This window comes from Martes martes (genome assembly GCF_963455335.1).
Source record: "Martes martes genome assembly, chromosome: 7".
In the NCBI taxonomy this organism is placed as follows: Eukaryota; Metazoa; Chordata; class Mammalia; order Carnivora; family Mustelidae; genus Martes; species Martes martes.
The window spans coordinates 2,099,610-2,123,319 of record NC_137894.1 but is presented as its reverse complement, the minus strand read 5'-3'; the positions used below and the strand labels follow the sequence as shown (position 1 = coordinate 2,123,319).

The window sequence follows — 23,710 nt, the reverse complement described above, 5'->3', positions numbered from 1 at the left end:
CCGGGACTTGGGGAAAACCAGGACTTCCGGGCCACACCGGGCCGCGTGGGGTCGCGGGCTCTCCTGCAGGTCTGATGTCCTGACCCAGAACCAGAGATGTGGCCCGAGACCCCCGCACGACGCTGAGCCCTGGCTCGGCCCCTCTTTCCGGCAAGTCTGTCTCCGAGCCCCGGGTTAACCCCGTGGGAAATGATGCTCATAACCTAACTCACAGGCCTGGGCTTGGACATTCAAGGAGATCCCAAGCAATAAAAGCCTGCGGGAATAATTACAGCAGCTTGTACCCGAGGAAGCCCCCGTTCTCCCACCAGGGGCCGGTCACTTCCCTTCTGCTTTTGCATCCCACCCTCCCCTTCCCAAGGACACCACTGCGACCCTGAGCCCCCTCTACTGGGTCACGAGCTGACAAACGCCCCAGGAGCTCACAGCACTGGCCGGCGGCTCTGGTGGGAGCTCAGGGGGCTCAGGACACAGCCCCAAAGGCAGGAGCGGTGGGGGGCTGCAGAGACCAGGCCAGAGGCAGGAGCAAGGGAAAGGTATGAGGGATGCGTGCGCCGGCAGAGCGAGGAGGGAGCCCCCAGCTTCCCCTGCAGACCCGCCCGGGAGTCAGGAGAAGCACACGCAGACCCAGAGAGCAGCTGAGGAAATTCACACATGCTGGCTCGGTTTGGGGGTGACCGAGGAGTTCCCTGCTTCCCAGGAGGGCTTGGCTGGGGTCTCGATGGGCTCCCTTCTAGACTCTCAGCTCCCTGAAGGCAGGGAGCGCATCAGACAGGTTGCTGCCCGGCCTCTGGCAGGTGCTCAGGTGACGTGCATTATGGAGTGAAGCCACGAGTCAGGTGACAGCTGGGTCTTTGGGTCCAGCTTGCAGGGGCATTGCACAGTGGCTCACAGCGTGGCTCCTGGACGGACCCCACGGGGACAGCCACAGTGGTGACAGCTTCGCGGCTCCGGGCCAGTGTCCCTTTGGCCAGCAGCTGCTCAGAGCTGAGCCTATGTGTCACCGGGTACCAGAGTGATGGCAGGCCCGGCGCCCATTCAGATGCCGTAGGGAACCAGGCAGGGACTGTGTTCCGGGGTAGGAGAGATGAGTGGTATCCAAGGGTGGACGGGGCCAGGAAAAGAGAGGGGGCTTGGCTTCGGGGCTCCTCTGTGGGCCCCAGCTTCATCCTGAAATAATTGTCGCGGACTCCGAGTCGGCCGGCCCTGGGGAGGCTCCCCGGCACCGCGGGGGCAACGAGGCCCGGGAGTCGCGGAGTCTGGGGTTGTTGTCTTAGTGCGGCTGCTGACTAACCCAGAGACCCTGAGCCAGTCTTGTGCCCTCAGACCCTCAGTGTCCTCAGCTGGAAAGAGAGGGGACCCCGGGGCTGTCGCCGCCGTCGGAGGAGGCCTCCTTGCCCAGCCCCGAGCACGGTGCCTGGCCTTCCTTCCGAAGCTGCTCTGTGGCTCCCTTGGATCGTGACTCTACCTGGAGCCCTTACGGAGCCTTCTAGCTCGGCTTCCTGCTCCCGAACTCAGCTCTCCCTGCTCCTACTCGCCATCCTCGACCACGGGCCTCCCTTCCGGCACCGGTCGTGCGAGGCGGGCAGTAGAAGCCCTGCTTGCGTCTGAGCTCACCACCCTGCTATGCACCCAGGCTTCCTGCACCCAACAGCGCGCCTCGCCCCGGCCCCGGCCCCCGCAGGCCGGCTCAGTGGGCCCCGTGCCCCGTGATGTGCGATCACGTGTGATCTAGTGAAGGTTCAGGCACGGGGATAGGTTAAACCACCGTCGACCCTCTCTGCGTGAGCTTTGGTGCCCTTTGCTTTCTTCTGAGCACTGCGAACGACTTAAAAGCCACCTATTTTTTTAAATACCGCTGCCTAAGTCCGAGGGGAGGGGAGGAAGCTTTGGGATCTACTAGTCAGAAAGCCAGACTGTTAGGAACAAGGTCAGCGAGGAGAGGGTTTCTCCTTGCGACAAGAGGAGCCCTGGTGTCGGCATTTGGCGCTTCTGTCTTCTCATTCGCGTCTCTGCTGAGCTCCCGGGAGGAGGAGGGAATGGGGAGGAGGGGAGAGAAGACGGAGGTGCAGGGGGCCCTCCTGACCGGAAAGGAAGCGGCCAGCAAGGACATCTCCTGTCACACCACACACAACGTCACAGCAGGTAGATCAAACAAACAGACAAAAACCCCAAACCCACTGCTTCGTTATTTAAGCATCTCGGCTCCTTGGGCTCCTCCATGAACTTGGCAGCCGCTGCCCACGTCTACTCCAGAATGTTCTGGAGGGAACACGAAGAAACATTTGGGACGTTCCCCCACCACCCCCGCCTTGTCCCTCCTTTCGGGACTCCGCAGGCGTGGGGCAGAAAGCAGGGTGAGTGGAGACACGTGGACCGAACGTCCTCCCCAAACTTCGTGTGTTAGCTGGAGCCTTTGGGAGGTGAGCAGGTCACGGGGGGGGGCCCTCACGAATGGATGAGCACCCTTAGGGAGGAGACCACAGAGCGCTCCGTCACCCTCGCCACGTGTCCTGTGCCCACACAGCGAGATGGTCCCGTCCACCCACCGGGAAAGCCGTCCTCGACGGACACCTCAGCCGTAGACTCCCAGCCTCCCCAGCGGTGAGACCGTGCTGGCTAAGGCGCCTCCAGCAGCTTGAATGGACACGGACAAAACTGAAAGGGTTTGAATTTAATCATCAGGGGGAATTCACTTCTAGAAAACACCATGCCAAGAACAAGCTGGCCGACAGTCGCCCTGCGGTGACCTGCACGGGGACATCGTGACGCTCACACTAGCAGAACCACCGGCTGTGGCTCCTTCCTTCCCCGAACAGGACAGCTCCTTGGGAGCATGTGTCCGTCCAGCGGCTTCTGTTGGCAATGACCCTTGCTTACCTTGGCCTGGCCCTTCATCAGGACGATGTTGGAGATGACGGAAGCCTGCAGGCCTCCCGTGGGCTGCGCGAGCTGAGCTGTGCTGAGCGACCGTGTGGGCCTCGAGGTGCCCTGCGGGAGGGAAGCAGCGTAGGGCAGGTGAGCCGCCGAGACAGCAGCACACACCTCACAGGGCAGGGGAGGGCCGGAGCCCCTCTCTCGGGTGGCCCACGGCACGGCCCCCACGTGTGGTCGATGAGGCACAGTGGCAGTCTGGTGGAGAGGGGCTGTGCTTCTGGTCTGCATGGTTTCAGCCTTGCTGAGGAGTCCTGTGTCGCTGCAGACCAGCGCCTGGGAGCCCCCTGAAACCTGTCCAGATGGAAGGTGCAAAGCAGATCCCCGATGGGTCCTACGGCCAAAATCCTAGACAGAGGCGGGGACCCCAGCCGCCCAGAATGCCCTCAGCAGACCCTGTCTGATTCAAGACACACGTGCTGAGAGCCTTCCTTGTGCCGGGTGTGGGTGGTGGGCAAGGCACCTGGAGATTTTAAAAAAGCAGGACATGAATCCCGGGGCAGGCCCACAGGTGACTTGCACCCGAGAAGCAAAGTGTGCCCGAGAGACAGACGCCCTGTGTGCTGCAGGAAGCCACTCGGGGAGGGGACAGTGGAGCCTGGACTGTCGGTCAGGGCTGAGACTCGAGCCCCCGCTGCCTTGGGCTCTTCTCACGGCTCTGCCCCAAATCAGCCGGTGACCTTGAGGAAGTGACCTCACATTCTGTGCCCGATTCCTCTTACATAAAATCATCGGTCACTTGGAAAGTCATCTTTTTCCTAACCCTGGGACCCTCGATGCTCCCAGTTGGCAAATGAAAGACATACTAAGTCCACGAAGGGAAGGGAAGAGGGAAGTGAGACTTGCAGGCATCTACCGGGGTCCCGAGTACCGTGTGGAGAGAATCAAGCATCGCTTCCCTACAGAGCCGGCCTCAGAGCACTCATGCTCTGCTGGGATGAGGGCTATGAGGACAGGCGCCCAGGATGGGCACTGGGAAACATGTAAGGCCCACGCAGCTGGCGGGTCAGGGCCGCTCCCCTCAGAGGTAGTGTTAGGCAGGTGTCTGAAGGATGAGGTAGGCTTTCCAGAGCCGGAGAGGAGACAAAGAGGGACCAGGTGCTACAGACAGGGGTCCTCGGTGGCCGTGGTGGCTGCCCTCGGCGTGCACTCCCGACGGCTTCGGGCAGGAGCAGGAGGAGGCTGGGGACACCGTGTTTCCTGGCTGCTGAGCCCCCGACCGGCCAGCTGACGCCCGCAGCGGGAGGGACACGTGGTGCGCAGCGCGCGGGCTGGGCTCAAAGTCTGCCTGGTCCCTTGGGTTCTGGGACGTGTAAACTCAGACAACTACTGACCTGGCCAAGCTCCTGTTTCTTCACTGTAAAACGGGGCAAATACTACACATTCATTTCTGAGCCTATGAGCGGCAGGCACTGCGCGTAAAGCCCACCGCCAAGGCACGGGGTTAAGAGCCCGAGGTCTCAGAGTCCTGAAGGTCTGAATTCAAGCCCCAGGGCCGTCTGCTACTGGCCTCGTGCGCGTGGATGCGTTCCCTCCCCTGCCCCAGCCTGATTCATCGGCGACCCGCCGAGTCAGGGCGCGGGCGGAGCACGGCCGGGCCCCAGGCTCCGCTCACTTCACCGCCCGTCGGCTCCTGGTAGTGCAGACGAGGCAGCAGCTGCACGTGGGGAGGCTCGACGGTGAGCATCCCCCGTGGGGCTCTTTCTTTGCCGGCGGAGCTGCCCACACCCAGTAGCCAGGCCCCGCCACCTTGGCCACCGCCGAGTCCGGGCCCCTCCCCGCTCCCTTCCCCGCTCTGTTCTTACCGCAGCCCCGCCTGCTGGACTGTCCAGCTGTTGCGAGAGTGACTTCCGGCTGCTGCGGAGGGAGTAGGGCGGTCTGTCCGCACAGGCCGTGGACGTCTTGATCATCGGGAAATCGATTTCTCCCGTGCAGTAGGGATTAACACCTGAAGCGCGAGGGGAGGGAAGGGAGAAGTCACGGGTGCTCTCCGCACGCAAAGGTCCAGGGAGCACCCTCGGAGCCGCCTCGGAGCCGCCCCAGAGCCACGGGCGAGCGCAGGGGCAAGCTCAGGGCTCTGCCCCCCAGTCCCCTGCGACCGGGCAGCCTGAGGGTAGTTCCCGCCCCCAGTATGCATCTGGGATCAGCACAGACCCAGGCCCGGGGTCCGGACAGAGCGGGCCCCCGAAGCACCGCTGGTCTGAAAACGGCTCGTGGATGTGCTCCGGCCACAAGGAGATCGATCAAGGTCACCATTGCAAGTTGGGTGTGTGTTGGGGGGGCGCAAAAGCAGTTAAACCCACCGCACTGATGGAGTCCATCGAAAACGTGCTCCTGAAAGCGGGTGCAAAGGCCCAAATACCTTCTGAAAGGGAAACTGTATCGTGAGGCTCACACTGCAGTAACGCACGTTTGTAATTGACGGTGAAGCTGGATTCGGGGACGGAGACATAGACGGGGAAGAGACAAGTGATGCAGAAAACCATTTTCCGAGGAGGGGAGGCGCTTGGAAAATCGAGTCTCAGGTATTCCTTAATTAATGAAACCCAACTGGTTAGTTAATTAACATCCCGTGAAGGAAACCAGAAGTGGGGATAAAAATCGGATACACCCCTCGAATCACCACAAAAATGAAGCAAACACACAGAGCAAGAAGTGGGGAACCACGAGCCACGAGCGACCAGAATCACAGCGAGCGAAACGCAGAAAAGTGAAGCGAATATTCTCTGTAAAACTAACACCCCCGGCCTGAGCGTCTCTTGTTAAAGAGATGGCCCTGTTCACTTTTGAGATGGAACCGCACATCGTTTGCAAGAGATAAAACAGACACACAAGAAGAGGATGACGAAAGGCAGGTGGAGACCGATCGCAGACCAGCAGAGACTGATCGCCGACCAGCCACGCTGGGCCCGGCTTAAAAACACGTTTAGTCTTGCTTCACACCAAACAGCAAACATTAATGACGGACAGAGCAGGCTTGTTTTTTAAAAAACCCAAGTTGTTTACAAACTAGAAGGAAGTTTGGCCACCTATTTCATCAAATATTTCATCGTTCTCTGGATGTGGAAGAAACGTTAACATTATTAGGAAGGAAAAAAAAACCTATACGTTTGATTATAGAAAGATATTCTCATCTTTCTGTTAAAAAAAAGACTTAAAAGGAAAACAGTAAACTGCAGAAAGTTCGTCCCACAAAAGGACAGCCAAATATTAGCATAACTGAGAGGCTCTTTATAAATTTATAAATTAACGCTATAACGGATCACCCGGATAAAAAAATAGGAGGAACTCCCGCCAAAGGGAAAGGAATGAACGAAGGAACATTTAAGGTCGGCTGTGTGGAGAGGCTGGTTTTCCAGGCCAGCGAACCAGGCAGGTGCGAGCCCACAAGGCCCCTGAGAGGAATGAATGAAGGGCCGTGTGCAAAGTGTGGACAGGGTTTAGGAAAAGAGCGAAGCCCTCGGGTACCCAGGAACTGGTAAAAACTGGAAGCTGGTGCCATCTCAGGCCTGAAGGGACAAGGGGAGGAACCATCTCCTCAGAGCCCGGTGGGGGCTAGGTCCACGGAAGGCGGGCCACCCTGACCCGGCCTGCCAGGACCACAGCACGGAGGCAGAGGGAACCGGGAAGACACGCTCCAGCAGCTTCTCCTTCACCCTCCAGTCTCCTGCGGGCGCCCCTCTCTCACTGAGCTCCATGAAAAAGCGGAGAGCCAGGGGGCCAGGGGGCCAGGGGGCTAGGGTCTGCTCGGTACCCAGGGTGCAAGCAGGGCTGGCTGCGTGGGATGTGCCCTGTGAAATCACAGAGACCCACACGCAAAGGGGCCTTGGCTTGGGTTTTAATGCCCCACCGACTCCCATTCTATATTTGAACAAGGTTCCCACACTTTCATTTCACACAGATCCCTACAACTCATGTAGTCGGTCCTGGGGGCAAAGCAGACCAGAAAAAAGCAGAGGTGGGGGAAGAGGGGAACAGAGAAAAATCTGCAACAAATAGATATTGTTAACGCTCATATGGTGGGCTATGAACGAAGAAGGAGGTACGCATACACGTTACTGGAGTCTTTGCTTCTTAAATGGGGCAGCACGGATCAACTCTAAGGCATAGTTACCTTTTGAAACTCCATTTCTAGGAAATTGTTCTAAAGGGGAAAATAAGCAAACACTTATGATAAAAAAAAAAAAATTACTAGCAGCCCCCAAATAGGAAATGAGCTTGGGAAATCATGGTTTAGAGATGGAAGGGAAGGGAGTGACCCAAGGTTGCATGGACCATTGGTTCTGGAAGCAAGTGTGAACTTCTAACCATGCTTCCATCCACGGCCCCTCATGCTTCCCTAAGAAAACCATCACAAACATAAGCAAAATTTCATGGACGAACTTAACACTGCTGCTTATCTTCGTGAAAACCTGAGAATAACTTAGCTCTCTGACAGTAGGGAGTTGGTTGACTAGGTTAGGCGCCGTCACACAATGAAATACAAGGGACCCACTGAGCATGGTGCTTACAAAGAATTTCCAAGGACACGAAGTCGTGGCATGTACGCGTGTGTAGGCGTGTGCTCTGTGGGCATATAGAGGCATAGGAGGGGAAGAACAGAAAACGTTAACGTGGGTTTTTTCTAACATCAGCGTGCGGTGTGGTTTTAATCTCGTCATGCTTTTCTGCATTCTTCAGATTCCCTGACTTTGGAGTAGGGCTCTTCTCTTTGCAGCAATCAAGAGTCCTGACGTCCTTAGCCTCCACTCCCATCTGGTGACAGATGAGGCGACGGGGAGCTGGGGAAAGCCAGTGGCCTTCCTCAAATCAAGGAGCACATCAGAAGACAGAGCTAGAGCAAAGCCCTTGCCTTTTATCCTCTATTTTGGCTCTTCCCAACACGACACCTGGGTCCATCGCGAGGCACAGCTGCCGAGGGAACCATCCAGCAGACCACAGCCGTGTGTAATCCAGCTGGACCGGCCGAGACCCACCCTCCCCCAGGTCCCCCCACATCCCTGATATTCCCGGTCCTCAGCAACAGCGAGGCTCCGTCCCGGGGACAGGTCCAGGACGCACTTACTGGTTGAATTGCTGCGAGTCCTTTGGTGACAGGCTTTGGGAAGCAGGAAGGTACTACTCTGCGCTTCTACTTTTCCAGACTTTTCTCGGGAAGACGTTGTGGAAGCTTCCTGCAAAACAGTTCCCACCTTTTATTCAGCAAGTCGGTTAGAACTGAAAAACATGCGTAGACGGCGGCGGTTCGGGCACCGATGGTGGAAGTACTGGTTGGATTCTCTGTGTCCCCCGGTAAATTATAGGCTCTCTACACGCTGGGATTTAGAATCACCATCATCGGTTAAGCTATGGGTAGAGTTGCCCATTTAATAAAAATTGATGGAATAGATATATTTGCACAGACACGGATCTAAGGCAAGAGATGATGCTGGATAACCATGTCAGCCAATACATGTCTGATTCCTTGTCAGGCGCTGGGGAAATGGGTGTGAACGAGCCGGACAGGGCACCGGATGGTGGAGCAACACTGTTCTAGCAGAGGAAGGCCCCCGGCAAGCGAGCAAGCAAATGCGAGGGATCAGCGATGGCAGAGAACGACAAACGGGGGAAAGACCTTCCCTGGACGGGAAGCCAGGGAGACACGTTTGAGAGAAGAGCTCAGGTCACTTGCCCTGTTCTATGCTTCGGAGGCACTTAGGAACTCTGTCGAATGAACGTTACGTAAGTAGGTTTCTTAATATCAAACCGTCCTTGCATTCTTGAGAGTATTAGGATTTTATTATCTTGCCAATTTCTGTCTCTGAAGATTTAATTTCAAGACTTAAAAACCAGCATTCTCAAGTTATGGTTCTTTTCGTCTTCTTTACCTTGCCATATGGATCACATTCTCCTTGATCCTTTTTTAGACTAATAATTTGGAGCGCTCTCCCATGGTGCTGAGTTTATAAGGCAGTATGTTGAACAGTTATACTTGGACTCATATCTCCATCGGGGTGAACGATGAAACAGAAAACATACAACTTGGAGATTGTAGGGACAGAAGATAGGAGGACAGAGGGACAGAGGTCAATAATGAGGATAATGGTATTAATTATTTTATTTCTCTCCCTAGAACTGTTTTTATACAACTTTATTACCTGCAATGATTTTGACCTAATTCTTGAATTATGTTGGTTGCACTCATCACTACCATCATCTCTGAGTACGTACGCATGCGTGTGTGTGTGTGCGCGTGTGTGTTTTCTCTCAAGGGAGTTATGCAGATGGACATCTCTCTGGATATCTGCATGCTGAGAATGTTATTTTGTGGTTGTCACACTTAAATTATCTGCTGAGTGTAGAATCTTTGGGTATTTGTCATTGGACCTGGAAACCATTGTTGGTTCGAATGCTACCTGGGACTTAAGTGTTCTGGGGAGAGGTCTGTAGGGAGCACCTGCCGCCGTCTTGTAACTGATAAGCCCACCTTGCTTCGAAGCCAGCCTTGTTGGCATCTGGTTAATGTTCTGGGTCCAGGTTGTGTGTGTGTGTGTGTGTGTGTGGACTTGAGCACCTGGCTGCTTTCCAAGGGTGGAAAGAGGATCTCCCGGGGCCTCTCACTTTGCACCCAACAACCTGCCCTCCATCACAGCCCCTGGCACTGCGAGTGGGCGGGTTCTGCGGGAGCGGGGAGGGGTCTGCGGACATCTGCCGCGCTCACTTCCTGCGTGGCCAGCGCAGGTGAGTCAGCCCTGCCCTCATTCCTGAGTCACCCACACTGCTCGGGCAGGAAGCTGTCAGGGGTCCCAGAACGAGACTGGCCTCACCCGCGGCTCTTGTCCTGACATGCACTTTTCCCCATGAGTCTATATATTCTTTGAATTTTGGTAGAAATAGACTTTTTTGGTAGAAAGTCTAAGAGGAGGAGGAATCACTAGAATGTACTCTGGACTGCATAGTCCACTCCCAGGCCCTCTCTGGGATACGGTTGTATCTTGCTCTGACCCAAGAGGATCCTGCCAGAAACCACATCTCATTCTCCTTGTATTTCTTGTACACATCAGGGTTTAAAACCACCGCTCATCTCCCTCGCACTCATTCTCCTTTTCAGCAGCAGGTGGTGCTCTATGAACCTGAGCAGAACCATCTTCAGCCAGACTCCCTTGAGAGCATTCAGAAGGAGACCGAGCAGGAACTCTCTGGAAGGTGACGCAGTTCATTTGAACCTTTGAAACTCTATATTTCTAGGATTTAGCATCATGACTAGTTCTTTGAATCAGTCGCTTCATGCCCTATAAGAGTCAAAAGATATTTCTTAATTACAAGAGTCCCTGAGGCTGTGTCCTCTGATATGATTCCCACTTCCCCATGCTGTCCAGGGACACCGTGCAAGCGAATGCTGACACGTGAACTCAGTAGCTCTTTGGGTTCACGGAACATAGAGAAGCCTCATAAAACAGCCAGTACATCTCCTCGTCTAAAGCCCAGCCTTCCCTGAAAAGTACCTTGGAAATGGGGACCTTCCCTGAATCTCTAATAAGATGAAGATAAATAAGGAAGTGAGGCCCGGGGGTGCCTGGGGGGCTCAGTGGGTGAAGCTTCTGCCTTCGGCTCAGGTCATGATCTCAGGGTCCTAGGATCCAGCCCCGTGTTGGGCAGGTTCTCTGCTCTGTGGGGAGCCTGCTTCTCCCCTCCCTCTGCCTGCCTCTCTGTCTACTTGTGATCTCTGTGCGTCTAATAAATAAATAAAATCCTTAAAAAAAAAAAACAAAGAAGTGAGGCATATGCAAACACAAATCATCTTTAAAAATCGTGCTTATAGAGAATTTTTGTAGTATACGTAGGCCTCTACTATCATGGTAGGTAAAAAAAGAAAACAGATGCTGTGAATAGAGTTTCACAATAATCATGCAACATAGCAGAAGGAAAGGACTGGAAAGAAATACACCAAGATAGTAACATTATCCATTCAACGAATGTTCATTAAGCACTTCCTATGCGCGAGGCTTTATTCCAAGTAGTGAGATGATGTCCGCGGACAGGGTCCTGCTCTTATGAGCTGGCGGGCGTGTCTGTGTGACGGCGCGTGTCTGTGTCATGGGGCTACGGATTCTTACGCTCCTACTTCCCCTTCCCCTGTGTGTTCTGCGTCTCCTACAACAAGCCTGGGTGACTTTTACCAACAGACCAGAAACAAAAATGCCATTTCACATGCATTTCAAGTGAAATGTGAGTAAATTTAAGACAGTGTGTTGACTGTTCATTTTTTTTCCCTTTTCCATCCTCTCTCTAAAGCTCCCTGTCCCAAACGAAATGTAGAAATAGCTCAGCAAGCAAAACTAATTGATGGCAGGACAATCACAAGAAGCAGAGACTTTTTCTTTTCTTTCTTTTTTTTTTTTTTTTTTTTTTTGGTCCAGATTACCTAGAAGTGGTTAGTGTCACGTTCAGAAGAGGGAAGCTTTCTTTTAGGGTTTCAGGGTTGGCTGTAAGAGACTTTATCCAGAACGAGCCGGATGAACCACTGGGCCGCTCTGCTCTCTGCACACCGGGGTGCAGCCTCCTCTGGTCGGGACGGTGGGAGCAGCGACCTCCCGGCGTGCAGGCAGGTCGTGGGCCTCCCCACCCCCACCGCGGCAAACACAAGACAGCACAAGGAGCCCTTCCCTTCGTGGCTCTGCGTCCTCTGACCAAAGACACGGCGCCGGCAGCTGGTCCTTTCCCTCTGCCGCGGACCCTGTCTCTGAACCAGCCGGAGGCTCTGACAGCCTGAGTCGACTCAGGCAAGTGCCAAACTCTTGGATACTTGTGTAGACTTTGCTCTGACCTGGCTGAGGCGGGAGCAGGCTCCCTGGACGGCTAGTGCAGGGAAGAACGGAAGTGTACTACGCCCCACCGAAGGCGGGATCCAAGAGGCGGTTTTCTATCGGGCATGTGAAAAAAAAAAGAAGCCCAACTACATGACCCTGAAAAGTCCCCAAAATAGAGGCAGCGCACAAGTTTTGTGGGCCTTCGACTTCGGGAGGCCCACGAGGATCCAGCCCTCATCCACACTCTGGGATTATCTCAAGGTGTAGTTCATTCTCTGCAAGCCGTACAGCTCTGAGCATAACAATTTCTTCAGCCGAAATGCACCGTGGGACGGAGTGGGTAGAGGGTATGAGACCGGCAGCAATAAATCGCGCATTACCCTGGGCTTGTCACCTAATTGTTTGGACTCAGTTTCCCCCTTTTTGAGCCAAGGGGGTCGACTTGACAATCCCGATAAGAGCTTTCTGCTGCACACTTCTGAATGCAATGGATGGTTATGTTTAAAGATCTAAGTGGCTACTGTCCCCTCGGAGAGGATCACACGGCGGAAGATGGTTCTGGAGACTGAAACAGCTTTCCTTGGCTGCCGGGGCGCCTGGCCACTCTCGGGCAAGACATGCTGGGTGGAGTGGTTTCTCCTCAAAGGGGTCTCTGTGGGATCTGTGTCTGCACAGTGCTGCGTCCTTGGCGGCACTCAGAACACAGCTCTTCTGTCACTGCTCCCAAGGTGGGGTAGCCCTGGAAGGGGGGGATGTGTCACTGAGGTCAGGGGCTAATGGACACGTCTCCGGACACATCTCCCCTCCTTACCATGGGAGATGGGATGATGGAGCAGCAGGCTTTGATCTGTAGGTCACGAGGGTGAACAACGGGGCCCGGCAGATCGGCCCGCAGACGGTCACGCGGGAAGCCAAGGCCACACGCTCCTGAAGCGGAGAGGGAGGGAGGAAACGGAAACTAGGAATCCTTCTCAAGCCTCCCTTCCACTGTGCTCCCTGCATGACCCCCGTCACCTTGGATTTCGACCTTTCCAGATGCCTCAACACGTCCATTCGTGCTGGCTCTGCCTCTGTTGAGAGGACTCCTCTGATACCGGAATATTCCCATGGCTGGAGGTCTAGGAAGGGTCTTTTAAAAGACTTTTTTAAAAAGATTTTATTTATTTATTTGAGGGAGTGAGCACAAGGGGGAGAGAGGGGCAGAGGGAGAAGCAGACTCCCTGCTGAGCAGGGAGGCCCAACACGGGACTCGACCCCAGGACCCTGGGATCATGACCTGAGCCAAAGGCGGACGCTTCACCAACGGAGCCACCCAGGCACCCCTTAAAGATTGTTTTGAACAAATGGTTCTGGGACAACTAGACATCTACACGTCAAAGAATGAACTGGACCACTTTTCCACAACAGACACAAAACTTAACTCAAAATGGATCATAGGGCGCCTGGGTGGCTTAGTGGGTTAGAGCCTCTGCCTTCGGCTCAGGTCATGATCTCAGGGTCCTGGGATCGAGCCCCACATTGGGCTCTCTGCTCACGAGGGAGCCTGCTTCCTCCTCTTTCTGCCTGCCTCTCTGCCTACTTGTGATCTCTGTCTGTCAAATAAATAAATAAAATCTTTAAAAAAAAAAAAAAGAAATGACCCTCCGTCCAGTTTTTATAGTAGGTCCAGCGGGATTTTCCGAAGATTTACACGGAATCCTCCGGGCAGAGCATCTGGACTGACAGCCAGCGAGAACCCCGGTAATCCCACCGGTCACTGAGTAGCACCAGTCCAGTTCCCGGAGATGTCCCAATTCTGTCACATTGTTTTCATACTCTAGAAACTGCTTACAGGAAATAATTGGACAAAATGCACAAGGACATGTATAGAAATATGTTCATCCCGTTGTCCCTAAAAGAAAACACACGACAAGGCAGTATTGAGGACGTTAAGACAGGAACTGGTTACTTTGATCCTTCTGCTAAAACCAAGTGAAAGCGTGGGATGGCGCGGGACAATGAAATAGCAAAGGAGTAAGGGATTCTCAGAGGCCACGAAGTAAGTAAAAGCTGCACCACCATATTCCTGACAGGTGAGCAGCTCAGAGCCTGGCTGATGCCCCGAGATCATTTTAGGAACCGGCTGGACGTGAACCTCACCTTCTAAAGCTTTCTGGGATGTTGGGAGCAGACGGAGAGTCCCGGTTTCTTCCCAAGATGCAGGGTTCAGGAGGACACTCCTCTTGCACAGAGGGGGCCCCTAATAACTACATCCTCATTTGAAACGTACACTGGAAATGAATCCCTCCCACCCGCAGGACCTGCCTGAAAATCATGAGTCTGGAAATGGCCCTAATGGAAGGAGGGAAAGCCTTCCTGATTTGCTGGTGATTAACAGTAACCAGATGGCCCTCACAGGACTTGGCAACCCTAATTCATACCACATGCATGTCTTGAAAAACCTCCAGACGAGAATTCAGTTCAAAATCCTCCTAGGCCGATGGTGCCCCAGCCACCTGGCAGAAACCGCCTCGAGACTTCTCTGGAGGAACAAGCTTTAACTCGGGCCACAAAGACCCCGCCGAGAAACTAACAAGACTTACAAGTTTCCAGAGAAAACAAGTTAAATAACAATAATACGAAAGAACAAAATGCATATTGGAACAAGGCACCGTGAGAGAGAACCTGAAGGAGCGATACGCACCAAAGTCAGGCCTACGAAGATTTCGCGTGCTGGGAAAACAGACACAGAGAGCAAAATAAATATATTTAAATTTCTCAAGAACGAGAAGAGATGACTGAGGAGAGAGGAACCATGAAAGTTTCTGAGCAGACTTGGGGAAAGTACCAAGACATTTTAAACATCATAAAATTATTTATATCTCAAAGGAAATACGTGGGTTGAACAGTGGGTGAGGGAGCACTGGGGAGGGGACACGAGGACTGATCTGAAAAAGACACCCAGTGGCAAGGAAAGGGGGTGGAGAGGGTTAAGGAGGGTTCAGAGCATTAAGCTGGAGCAGGAATGCCTAGACCTAACCAGCCTTCCAGAAAGAGACTCACTGCACATGCGTGTGAATACGGTTCTTCCGATCCTGATGAAATCATCCATCCCCAGCGTCATGAAACCCAACAAATCCCAAATAAGGTGAATAAAAAGAACAGCATACTTAGCTCCTGGTTGAACTAGGGAACATCAAAACATGTAGAAGATCTGTAAAGCAGCCAGAGAGAAGATAGACCGTCTTTTAGTGAGCAAGGATTTAACCCAAAGCTACTGTCTCAGCGGCAATCGTGAATAATTAATCCATTGTGGCAAGAGAGAGCAACCATCAATGTAAACTTGGAGGCCTAAGAATGAGTGGAATGAAGGCCTTTCAGATGGAAAACCTGAGAGCGTTCGCCACCATTATACTCTCCCCGAGGACACTGCAAAGAAGAGGGAGGAGGAGGGACTCCCATAGAAGGAAGGAGGAGGGGGAAGGGAGGAAGAGGAGATATATATATATATGTGTAAAGATAGAGCTAAATTACCTGAAAGTAATAGGATATAAGAAGCCAAGAACACTACCTTAATGAAAATATTCAGTGGTTTTTGTACCATTCAGAAAGACGGTACAAGTAAAAATTGATAAGTCTAACACTGAAAACCTAGATAGGCATGCCAGATTTTCGGGGTAATCATAAAATTACAGACACAGAGTTATAAACAGAACCAATAAAGGAGAAAAAGAATGAAAAAATATAACCATCAAAAAGACAATAAAAAAGCAGAGAAAAGAAAAGAAAAGTAGAAAAAATATTTAAAATGAAATAATTTTACACGCAAGTGGGTGTGCATAATTTAAGAGACTCTATGAACCAGCTTAAAGACAAGGACTGTCAGGATAAATTTACCTAAAAATATTTTTTTAGACACGTCACTTGACTTTTAAAGAAAAACTTAATTTTTAACAGCAGTTTCAGGCTTAAACAAAATTGAGAGGGAGCCTCAGAAATTTCCCACACACCTTCTGCCCCCACATAGGGCACATTCCTTACCAAGGATGAACCTACAGGGACACATCATCATCCGGCAGAGTCCACAGCTTGCCTGAGGTCCCCTCCCCGTTGTGTGCAGCCTGTGGGTCTAGACGAATGTGTAACGGCAGGTACCCATCCCTGTAATCTCATACCAAGTATAGACCTCACTGCCTCTGTGATCTGCCTATTTACCTCTCCACCAGTGCACCCTGGGCAACCACCGATCTTCTAATTCTCCCCATTGATTTGCCTTTTCCAGAATGCCATGTAGATGGACTCCCACAGTGTGTAGGCTTTTCAGATTGGCTTCTTTCTCTTAGGAATACGCGTGCAAAGTTCCCGCATGTCCGTTCAGGGCCTGGTAGCTCACTTGTTTTCAGAGCTGAATAGTATTCCATCATGGGGCTGCATCGCAGTGTATGAACGCATTCCCCTGTTGGGGGCCGGCTTGGTGTCTTCCAGATTTGGGCAATTATGAACAAAGGTGCTGTACACACCCACGTGCAGGATTTTGTGTGGACACAAGTTTTCAGCTCCTTTGCCTAAATGCCAAGGAGCCCAAGTGTTGGGTCATATGGCAAGACTCTGCTTAGTTTTTTAAGAAACCGGCAAACTGTCTTTCCAAGTGGTTGTGCCATATTGCCCTCCCGCCCGGGGATAGTGAGAGTTTCTGTTGCTCCACATCCTCACCAGCAGGTGTCCTCAATGCTCCCTATTGCCGCCAGTCTACTGTGTATGCAGTAGTGGCTCATTGTTGTTTTCTTCCGCATTTCTTGATGCCCTCTGATGTGGGGCATCCTTCCAGGTGCTTACTTGCCATCTGTAGATCTTCTCTGGTGGGGTATTTACACTTTGGCCCATTTTTTAATTAGGTTGTTGGTAAATTTTGGATAATAATGCTTCATAGATGTGTGTGTGTGTGTGTGTGTGTGTGTGTGTGTATACAACAATATGTATGTTGTATATTTTGGATAACAGTTGTGTTTTGGGCAATGATTTTATCCTACTCTGTGGCTTGTCTTCTAATTCCCTTGATGACTGTCTTTCACAGAGCAGTCTTTTTAAAAAAATTTTAAAGATTTTACTTACATATTTGAGAGAGAGAGAGCCAGGAGAGGAGCAAAGGGAGAAGGACAAGCGGGCTCCATGCTGAGCATAGATCCTGATGTGAAACTAGATCTCAGGACACTGACATCATGACCTGAGCTGAAATCAAGAGTCAGATACTTAACCAACCAAGTCAACCAGGTGCCCCAGCAATCTTTTTAATTTTAATGAAGTCCAAGCTAGTCAATTATTTCTTTTATAGCTAAATCAGACAAATGCTGATCAAAATAATTCTGGTATCATTTTATAGAAAAAGGAGATTTAAACAAAAAAATTAATTAATACAGGAAAAGTCACCATGTAATACCTGCTTTAGATCATGAAGATACAATTCTAAGCTTGTTTGCATCTTCTATAGCCCCCCCATGTGGATATAACAAGATTTTGTTAGAAAGCGTAGATTTTTAACCTGCTCCCTAGATACTCCTAGATCAAGCAGATACACATCAGAAAGTGCATAGACTATTTAAACAATTCAATTAACCAGAGCAGATTACAATTTCTCCTCAAACATACATAAAATATTTGTAAAAAATAATCATGCATAGGGTCGTCAAACAATTGTCAATAACTACAACGGCCTGGCAGAGTACCATGCTTTCTGACAACAACACCATCAGCCATAAAGCATGATGAAAAGACAGATTTGTGATGCCAGAGGTTAGGGGTGGTCAGAGGCTGGGTGTGACCATAAAGGGGCAGTGACAAGGGGTTTGGGGAGGGTGATGGAGCTGCTCTGTATCTTGACTGGGGTGGTGGTTACACAGATGTACATGTGGGGTAACAGCACAGAACTACACATACGTCACAAGAGTGTTAGATTTCTGGTTTGAATGTCCTACATAGTTATCGTAGAAGATGCCACCATTGGGGAAAACTGGGTGAAGGTGTACTACCTGTACTTTGCCACTGTATGGGAATCTACAATTACATCAAAGTAATTCAAAAAAACTTTGCAGAAGATTAACTGGAAAATACTCACACATCTGAAAATTAGGAATCACACCTTTTAAATAACTCATTGGTCAAAGAAGAAATTATGTTGGTAATGTTAAAGCATTTGGAACTGAATGATCATGGAAATTTAGATATCAAATCTTGTGAAATGCAGCTGAAGATAAAGCTACACTCATAGAAGAAGCTACCATCTTAAATGCTTATTTTAAGAGAGATAAGGCTGAAAATAATTAATGAACTAATCTTCAAAGGAAGCAGGGAAGAAACAATACTAGAGATAAGAACGAGATTTATGAGACATGCAAGAGGTGGATGGACAAAATTAAAAGTTGGTTCTGGGAAAATATTTTAAAATATTGGTGAAATTCCAGTACAATTAATCAAGAAAGAAAAAGAGAGAAAACAAGTAACATGAGGGTTTAGGAGGGGACATGATTACACATGTAATACAGATTAAAAAGATAAGAGAATATTATAAACAACTTTATGGAATAAATTTGAACAATTAGGTAAAATGAAAAAATATGAGAAAAAAAACTTCATCAAAATCAACTCAAGAAAAAGTTAGGAAATCTTTAGAAGTCTGTAAAAATTAAGAAACACCCAAGCAAGAGAATTCTAGGGCCAGATGGTTTTACTGAAGAATTCTACCAAAAGTTTAAAGAATTAACATCAATTACATACAGACTTCTCCAGAAAATAGGAAAGAATAGTTCCCAATTAATTTTCTGATATTAGTATTTCTTTAGTACCAAAGCCAGAAAAAGGCAGTAAAACAAAAAGGAAAGAAAATTACAGATCAATATTATTATAATTGCAGAGGTAGAAATCCTTAACAAAATACTACCAAATAAAATTCACCAGTGGATAAAGACAACTATGCCTGATAACCATGTGGGGTTATTCCAAGGATGCAGGGATAGTTCATTCAAAAATCAGTTAAGGTAATCTACTGTATTAACAGGCTAACAAAGAAATATCAGATGATCGTATCCATCAATGCAGATAAGCATCTGATGAAATTAAGCACCTATTCATAACATACACTCTCAGAACACCAGGGCTAAAGGAGAACACAAAACCCATAGCTAACCACAGTCTTCATGAGGAAAACTGAATGCTTTGCCTCTGAGATTGGGCACAAGGCAAGAATACCTAATCTCAACCCTCATTCAACTTGGTACTGAAGGTTCTAGCCACTGCAATAAGGCAACAACAACAAAAATAAAAGGCATCAGAAAGGAAGAAACCAATTTGCCCTTATTTGTAGATTACATGATTGTCTACACAGAACATCCCAAGGCATCTATGAAAATAATTCATAAAACAAATAAGTGAGATCAACAATTTGCAGGGTACAAACTAGACATAACAAAAATCAATTCTACTTCTTTCTATGAGCAATGAACACAGGGACACTAAAATTTAAATGCATACCATTTACAATCACTCAAAAACATAGTTAGGCATAAGTATAAAGAAACATATACAGGACTTCTATGCTGCAAACCAAAAAAACACTAATAAATCAAAGATCTCAGTAGGTAGAGAGACATAATCATATTCATAGATTGGAAAACTCAGCAAAGATTAATTCTCCCCAAATTCACGTATAAAGTTCATGTGATTCCTGCTAAAATCCCAGCAAGATTTTTTTATAGACATAGACAAAATTACTCTAAAATTTATATGGAAATGCCAAGAGACTAGAATAGTTGAAAACAACTTTGAAAAAAGAACAATAAAATAGGAGAAATGCATCTACCTGATTTCAAGATGTATTTTGTAGCTACAGTAACCAAAAATGTGTGGTACTGGAAGAGGGACATACGTATAGAAAAGAGAACCCAGAAATAGATGTACACCAATGTAGCCACCTGATTTATAACAAAGGAGCATACACAACTTTAACAAACAATGCAGTACCAAGTGAATGTTGATGCGGGTGGAGAGGCAGGTGGAGAAAGAGGAAGCTTGGTCCACATCTCTCATCTCATACAAAAATTAACTCAAAATGGAACTATGTGTAAACTATAGAAATTTTAGAAAATGTCAAAACTCTACTATCTTAATCACTACATTTAAAAATAAGCATGTTCTCTTGTAGGGAAGTTTCTCTGTCTTTGCTTACTTAAGTATGTGTCTATTTGATGCATACTTTTAGAAAAAATAGAAGAAAATTTTCAGGATCTAGAGCCAGGGAAAGAGTTCTTAAACTGGATGCCAAAAACATAATTCATAAAAGGAAAAATTGATAAACTGGACTTCATCCAAATTAAAAACTTTTGCTCTATGAAAGATCACATTAAGAGGATGTAAAGATAAGCTACAGTTCTGGAGAAAATATTTGCAAGCCACATGTACAATAAAAGATGAGTACTTGGAATTTATAAAGAATTCTTAAAATTTCACAAGAAAAATAACAATCTAACTCAAAAATGGTCAAAACACATGAACAGTCTTTTCACTGAAGAGGCAAATAAGCACCTGAAAAGATGTTCAGTGCCATCAGCCATGATGAAATGCAGATTAAAACCACAGTGAGATATCACTACAAACCTACCAAATGGCTAAAATAAAAAATAGTGGCATCTAATACTGTCAAGAATGCAGAGATACTGGATCACTCATACTCTGTTTATGTGTATGTGAAATGGGATGGTCACTCTGGAAAACTGTTGGGCACTTTCTTTTAAAATAAAACGTGTAACTATTTGTACCACTCTTGTCCCCAAAGATTACACACCATCTGATAATATTTGTATGGTGATCTTGAAATGATGAAAGCGTAGATATAGTTGCCATGGGTGAAGGTGGAAAGGGGGTGGCTATAAAGGGGCAACATGAAGAATACTTGAAGGAATGGAGATATTCCATACATTGACTGCATCGATACCGATAATCCAATTGTGATACTATACTATCATTATCCAACATGTTACCCTTGGGAGTAGCTAAGATATATGGATCTCTCCATGTTATTTTCTTCAACTTTAGGTGAATCTACAATAATCTTGAAATAAACAATTTAATTTTAAAAACTGTCTTAAAATTACATTAACAATGCCAGATAATAGTTAGAAAATAGAATTTTTTAAAATGTAACATTTAGGGGCACCTGGGTGGCTCAGTGGGTTACAGCCTCTGCCTTCAGCTCAAGATCATGATCCCACGGTCCTGGGATCAAGCCCTGCATCAGGCTTCCTGCTCTGTGGGGAGCCTGCTTCCCCCTCTCTCTCTCTCTGTCTGCCTCTGCCTACTTGTGATCTCTGTCTGTCAAAAAAATAAAATAAAATCTTAAAAAAAAAAGAGGTAACATTTACAATTGTATCAGAAAATAAAGAATGTCTAGGAACTAATCTAAGGAAAGATACAAAAGATCCTTCTGAAGAAAATTATAAAACTTACTGAAGGGCATAAAATAAGTCCTAAATAATGGAGAGATAAGTTATATTTACAAAAATGGGAGACTTAATATTGTAGAGTCATTTATAATTTTAACATAGTATGAATCAAAATTACAAGTGTTTTTTAGAACATTAAAAACAGATCCTTAAATTTTAATCAAGAATCAAAGGGCATCAAATAGACACATATTTAAGTAAGCAAAGACAGAGAAACTTCCATATGAGAGAACATGCTTATTTTTAAGTGTAGTGATTAAGATAGCAGAGTTTTGACATTAGGATAATAAAATGACCAACAGAGCAGAATAGGGAACCTTGAACAGCTGCATGCTCATGGGAGGAAATCTGATTTGTAAGAGAATTAACACTATACTTTTGAGGGGAAAGATGAACACTCCAACAAAGGGTGCTGGGACAACTGGTCAACCATGTGGAACCAATGTAACGTACCCCCACATTCGCAAACATCAGTTCCAGGTGGATTAAACACATAAATATAAAAGGCAAAACCATAAGATGTTCAGAGGACAATAGAAGAGATTGACATTATAATAAAACGTGTTTACTTTAGGAAAGGATAAAAATTTGAAGCAAAATGCAAAACAGCACAAACTATAGACACATGAGTAGTAAATTTCCCACTAAAATGAAGAACTTCATGGGGCACCTGGGTGCTCAGTTGGTTAGGTGTCTGACTCTTGATTTTGGTTCATGTCATGATCTCAGGGTCATGGTATCAAGCCCTGCATCGAGCTCTGTGAGTCTGCTTGAGATTCTCTCTCTCCCCGTCTCCCTCTGTCCATCCTATCTGTCACAGGGAGGGAGTAGACGCTCAGCTTGGGGTTACCTTAAACTGTGATCCAGGGCACAGTCGGGCCACTACTTTTTTTTTTAAAATTTTTTATTTATTTTCAGCGTAATAGTATTCATTGGGGCCACTACTTTTTGAGCAGGGACCCCACAAGTGGCAGATCTGGGGAGATTCACCTTCCTCTGGGAGGGGCAGGGCTGCAGGAATCTGCTGGGTGCCAGGTTTGGAGACTCCAAACAGGGCTGTGCATCAAAGGTAGAAAAGTTCAGTCACAGGCCAGGTGAGATCGGAGTGCAGCCAGAGACCAGGGAGAAAGGAGGGATTGACTGCTTTTATCTGAGGGCACACTGAGGAGTGGGGCCCCGAGCTCTCGCATCCTCTGGGCTGGAGATTGGGAGGCTGCCATTTTCATTCCAGTCCTCCAAAGCAGTACAGAAAGTGTTCAGGGAGCAAAATCTCCAAGAGCAAACTCGAGCAGATTACTTAGCCCGGCCCCTGGCAAGGGAGATGCATTCCACCTCAGGCAAAGACACTTGAGAATCACAGCAACAGGCCCCTCCCCCAGAAGATCAGCGAGAACATCCAGCCAGACCAAGTTCATGATCAATGAGAACTGCAGAACTCCAGAGCTAGGGGAATGCAACACACAGAATTCAGGGCTTTCTCCCCATGATTCTTTAGTCTTTCAAAGTTAGATTTTTTTAATTTTATTTTTTTCTTATTCTATTTTAAAAATTTTTCCCTTCCTATTTTAACTTTTTTAAACTATTTTATCTTATCGATGCCTTTTTTAAAAATCTTTCTTAATTTTCATTGTTATAGTCCTATTTTATCCCTTCATCGTATTTAACCTTATTTTTTGTATACAGATAGGTTTTTCTTTCTTTAAAATTTTGGGATACACTTTCTTCTAACAGATCAAAATATACACTAAATCTAGCACATGGCTTTGTTCTAGTCTCCAGCCTGATCATATTCTTTCCTCTTTTGTTTTTCTTTTTATCAAACAACTTCTTATCTTATCAATTTCTTTTTTAGAATCTTTTTAAATTTTGATCTTTACAGTCATATTCCATCCTTTCATCGTGTTTAACCTTATTTTTGTATATACATGTTTTTCTTTCTTTAAAATTTTGGGAGGCAGTTTCTTCTAACAGGCCAAAATATACCCAAAATCAAGTGTGTGGCTCTCTTCTATTCACCAGGTTTTTTTTTTTTTTCTCCTCCCCCGCCCCCCCCCCCCCGGCCAGTTTCAGATCTCTTCCAATTTGGTCGGTGTATATTTCTCTGGTGTCGTTGCTACCCTTTCAGTATTTTGTTCTCTCATTCATCTGTTCTTATCTAGGTAAAATGACAAGGCAGAAAAACTCACCTCAAAAACAAGAAAAAGAGACAGTACCAACAGCTAGGGACCTAATCGATATAGTCATTAGTGAGGTGTCACAACTAGAGTTCAGAGTGACGATTATCAAGGTGCTAGCTGGGCTCAAAAAAAGCATGGAAGATACTACAGAGTCCCTTTCTGGAGAATAAAATCCCCTTCCAGAGAAAGAAAAGAACTAAAATCTAACCAAATTGAAATTTTTAAAAAGCTATAAATGGGGTACAATAAAGACTAAAGAACATCCTACTGAAGAATGAATGGGTCAACCAGGAAATTAAAGAACTTAAAATATTCAAGGAAACAAATGAAAATGAAACAC

At 47.8% G+C, this 23,710-nt stretch overlaps 1 protein-coding gene across 1 annotated transcript in view; it reads right to left on the bottom strand.

Annotated features, from left to right (window-relative positions):
* Positions 1 to 23,710, bottom strand: part of IL16 (interleukin 16) — a 69,653-nt gene that overhangs the window by 30,831 nt on the left and 15,112 nt on the right. Inside the window, exons 2-4 of the mRNA XM_080809277.1 lie at positions 8,000 to 8,108; positions 4,740 to 4,882; positions 2,881 to 2,991 (exon numbers count right to left, since the gene is read on the bottom strand). Of these exons, the coding sequence (XP_080665403.1) occupies positions 2,881 to 2,991; positions 4,740 to 4,882; positions 8,000 to 8,108 (363 nt within the window). The remainder of the gene's footprint in view (positions 1 to 2,880; positions 2,992 to 4,739; positions 4,883 to 7,999; positions 8,109 to 23,710) is intronic.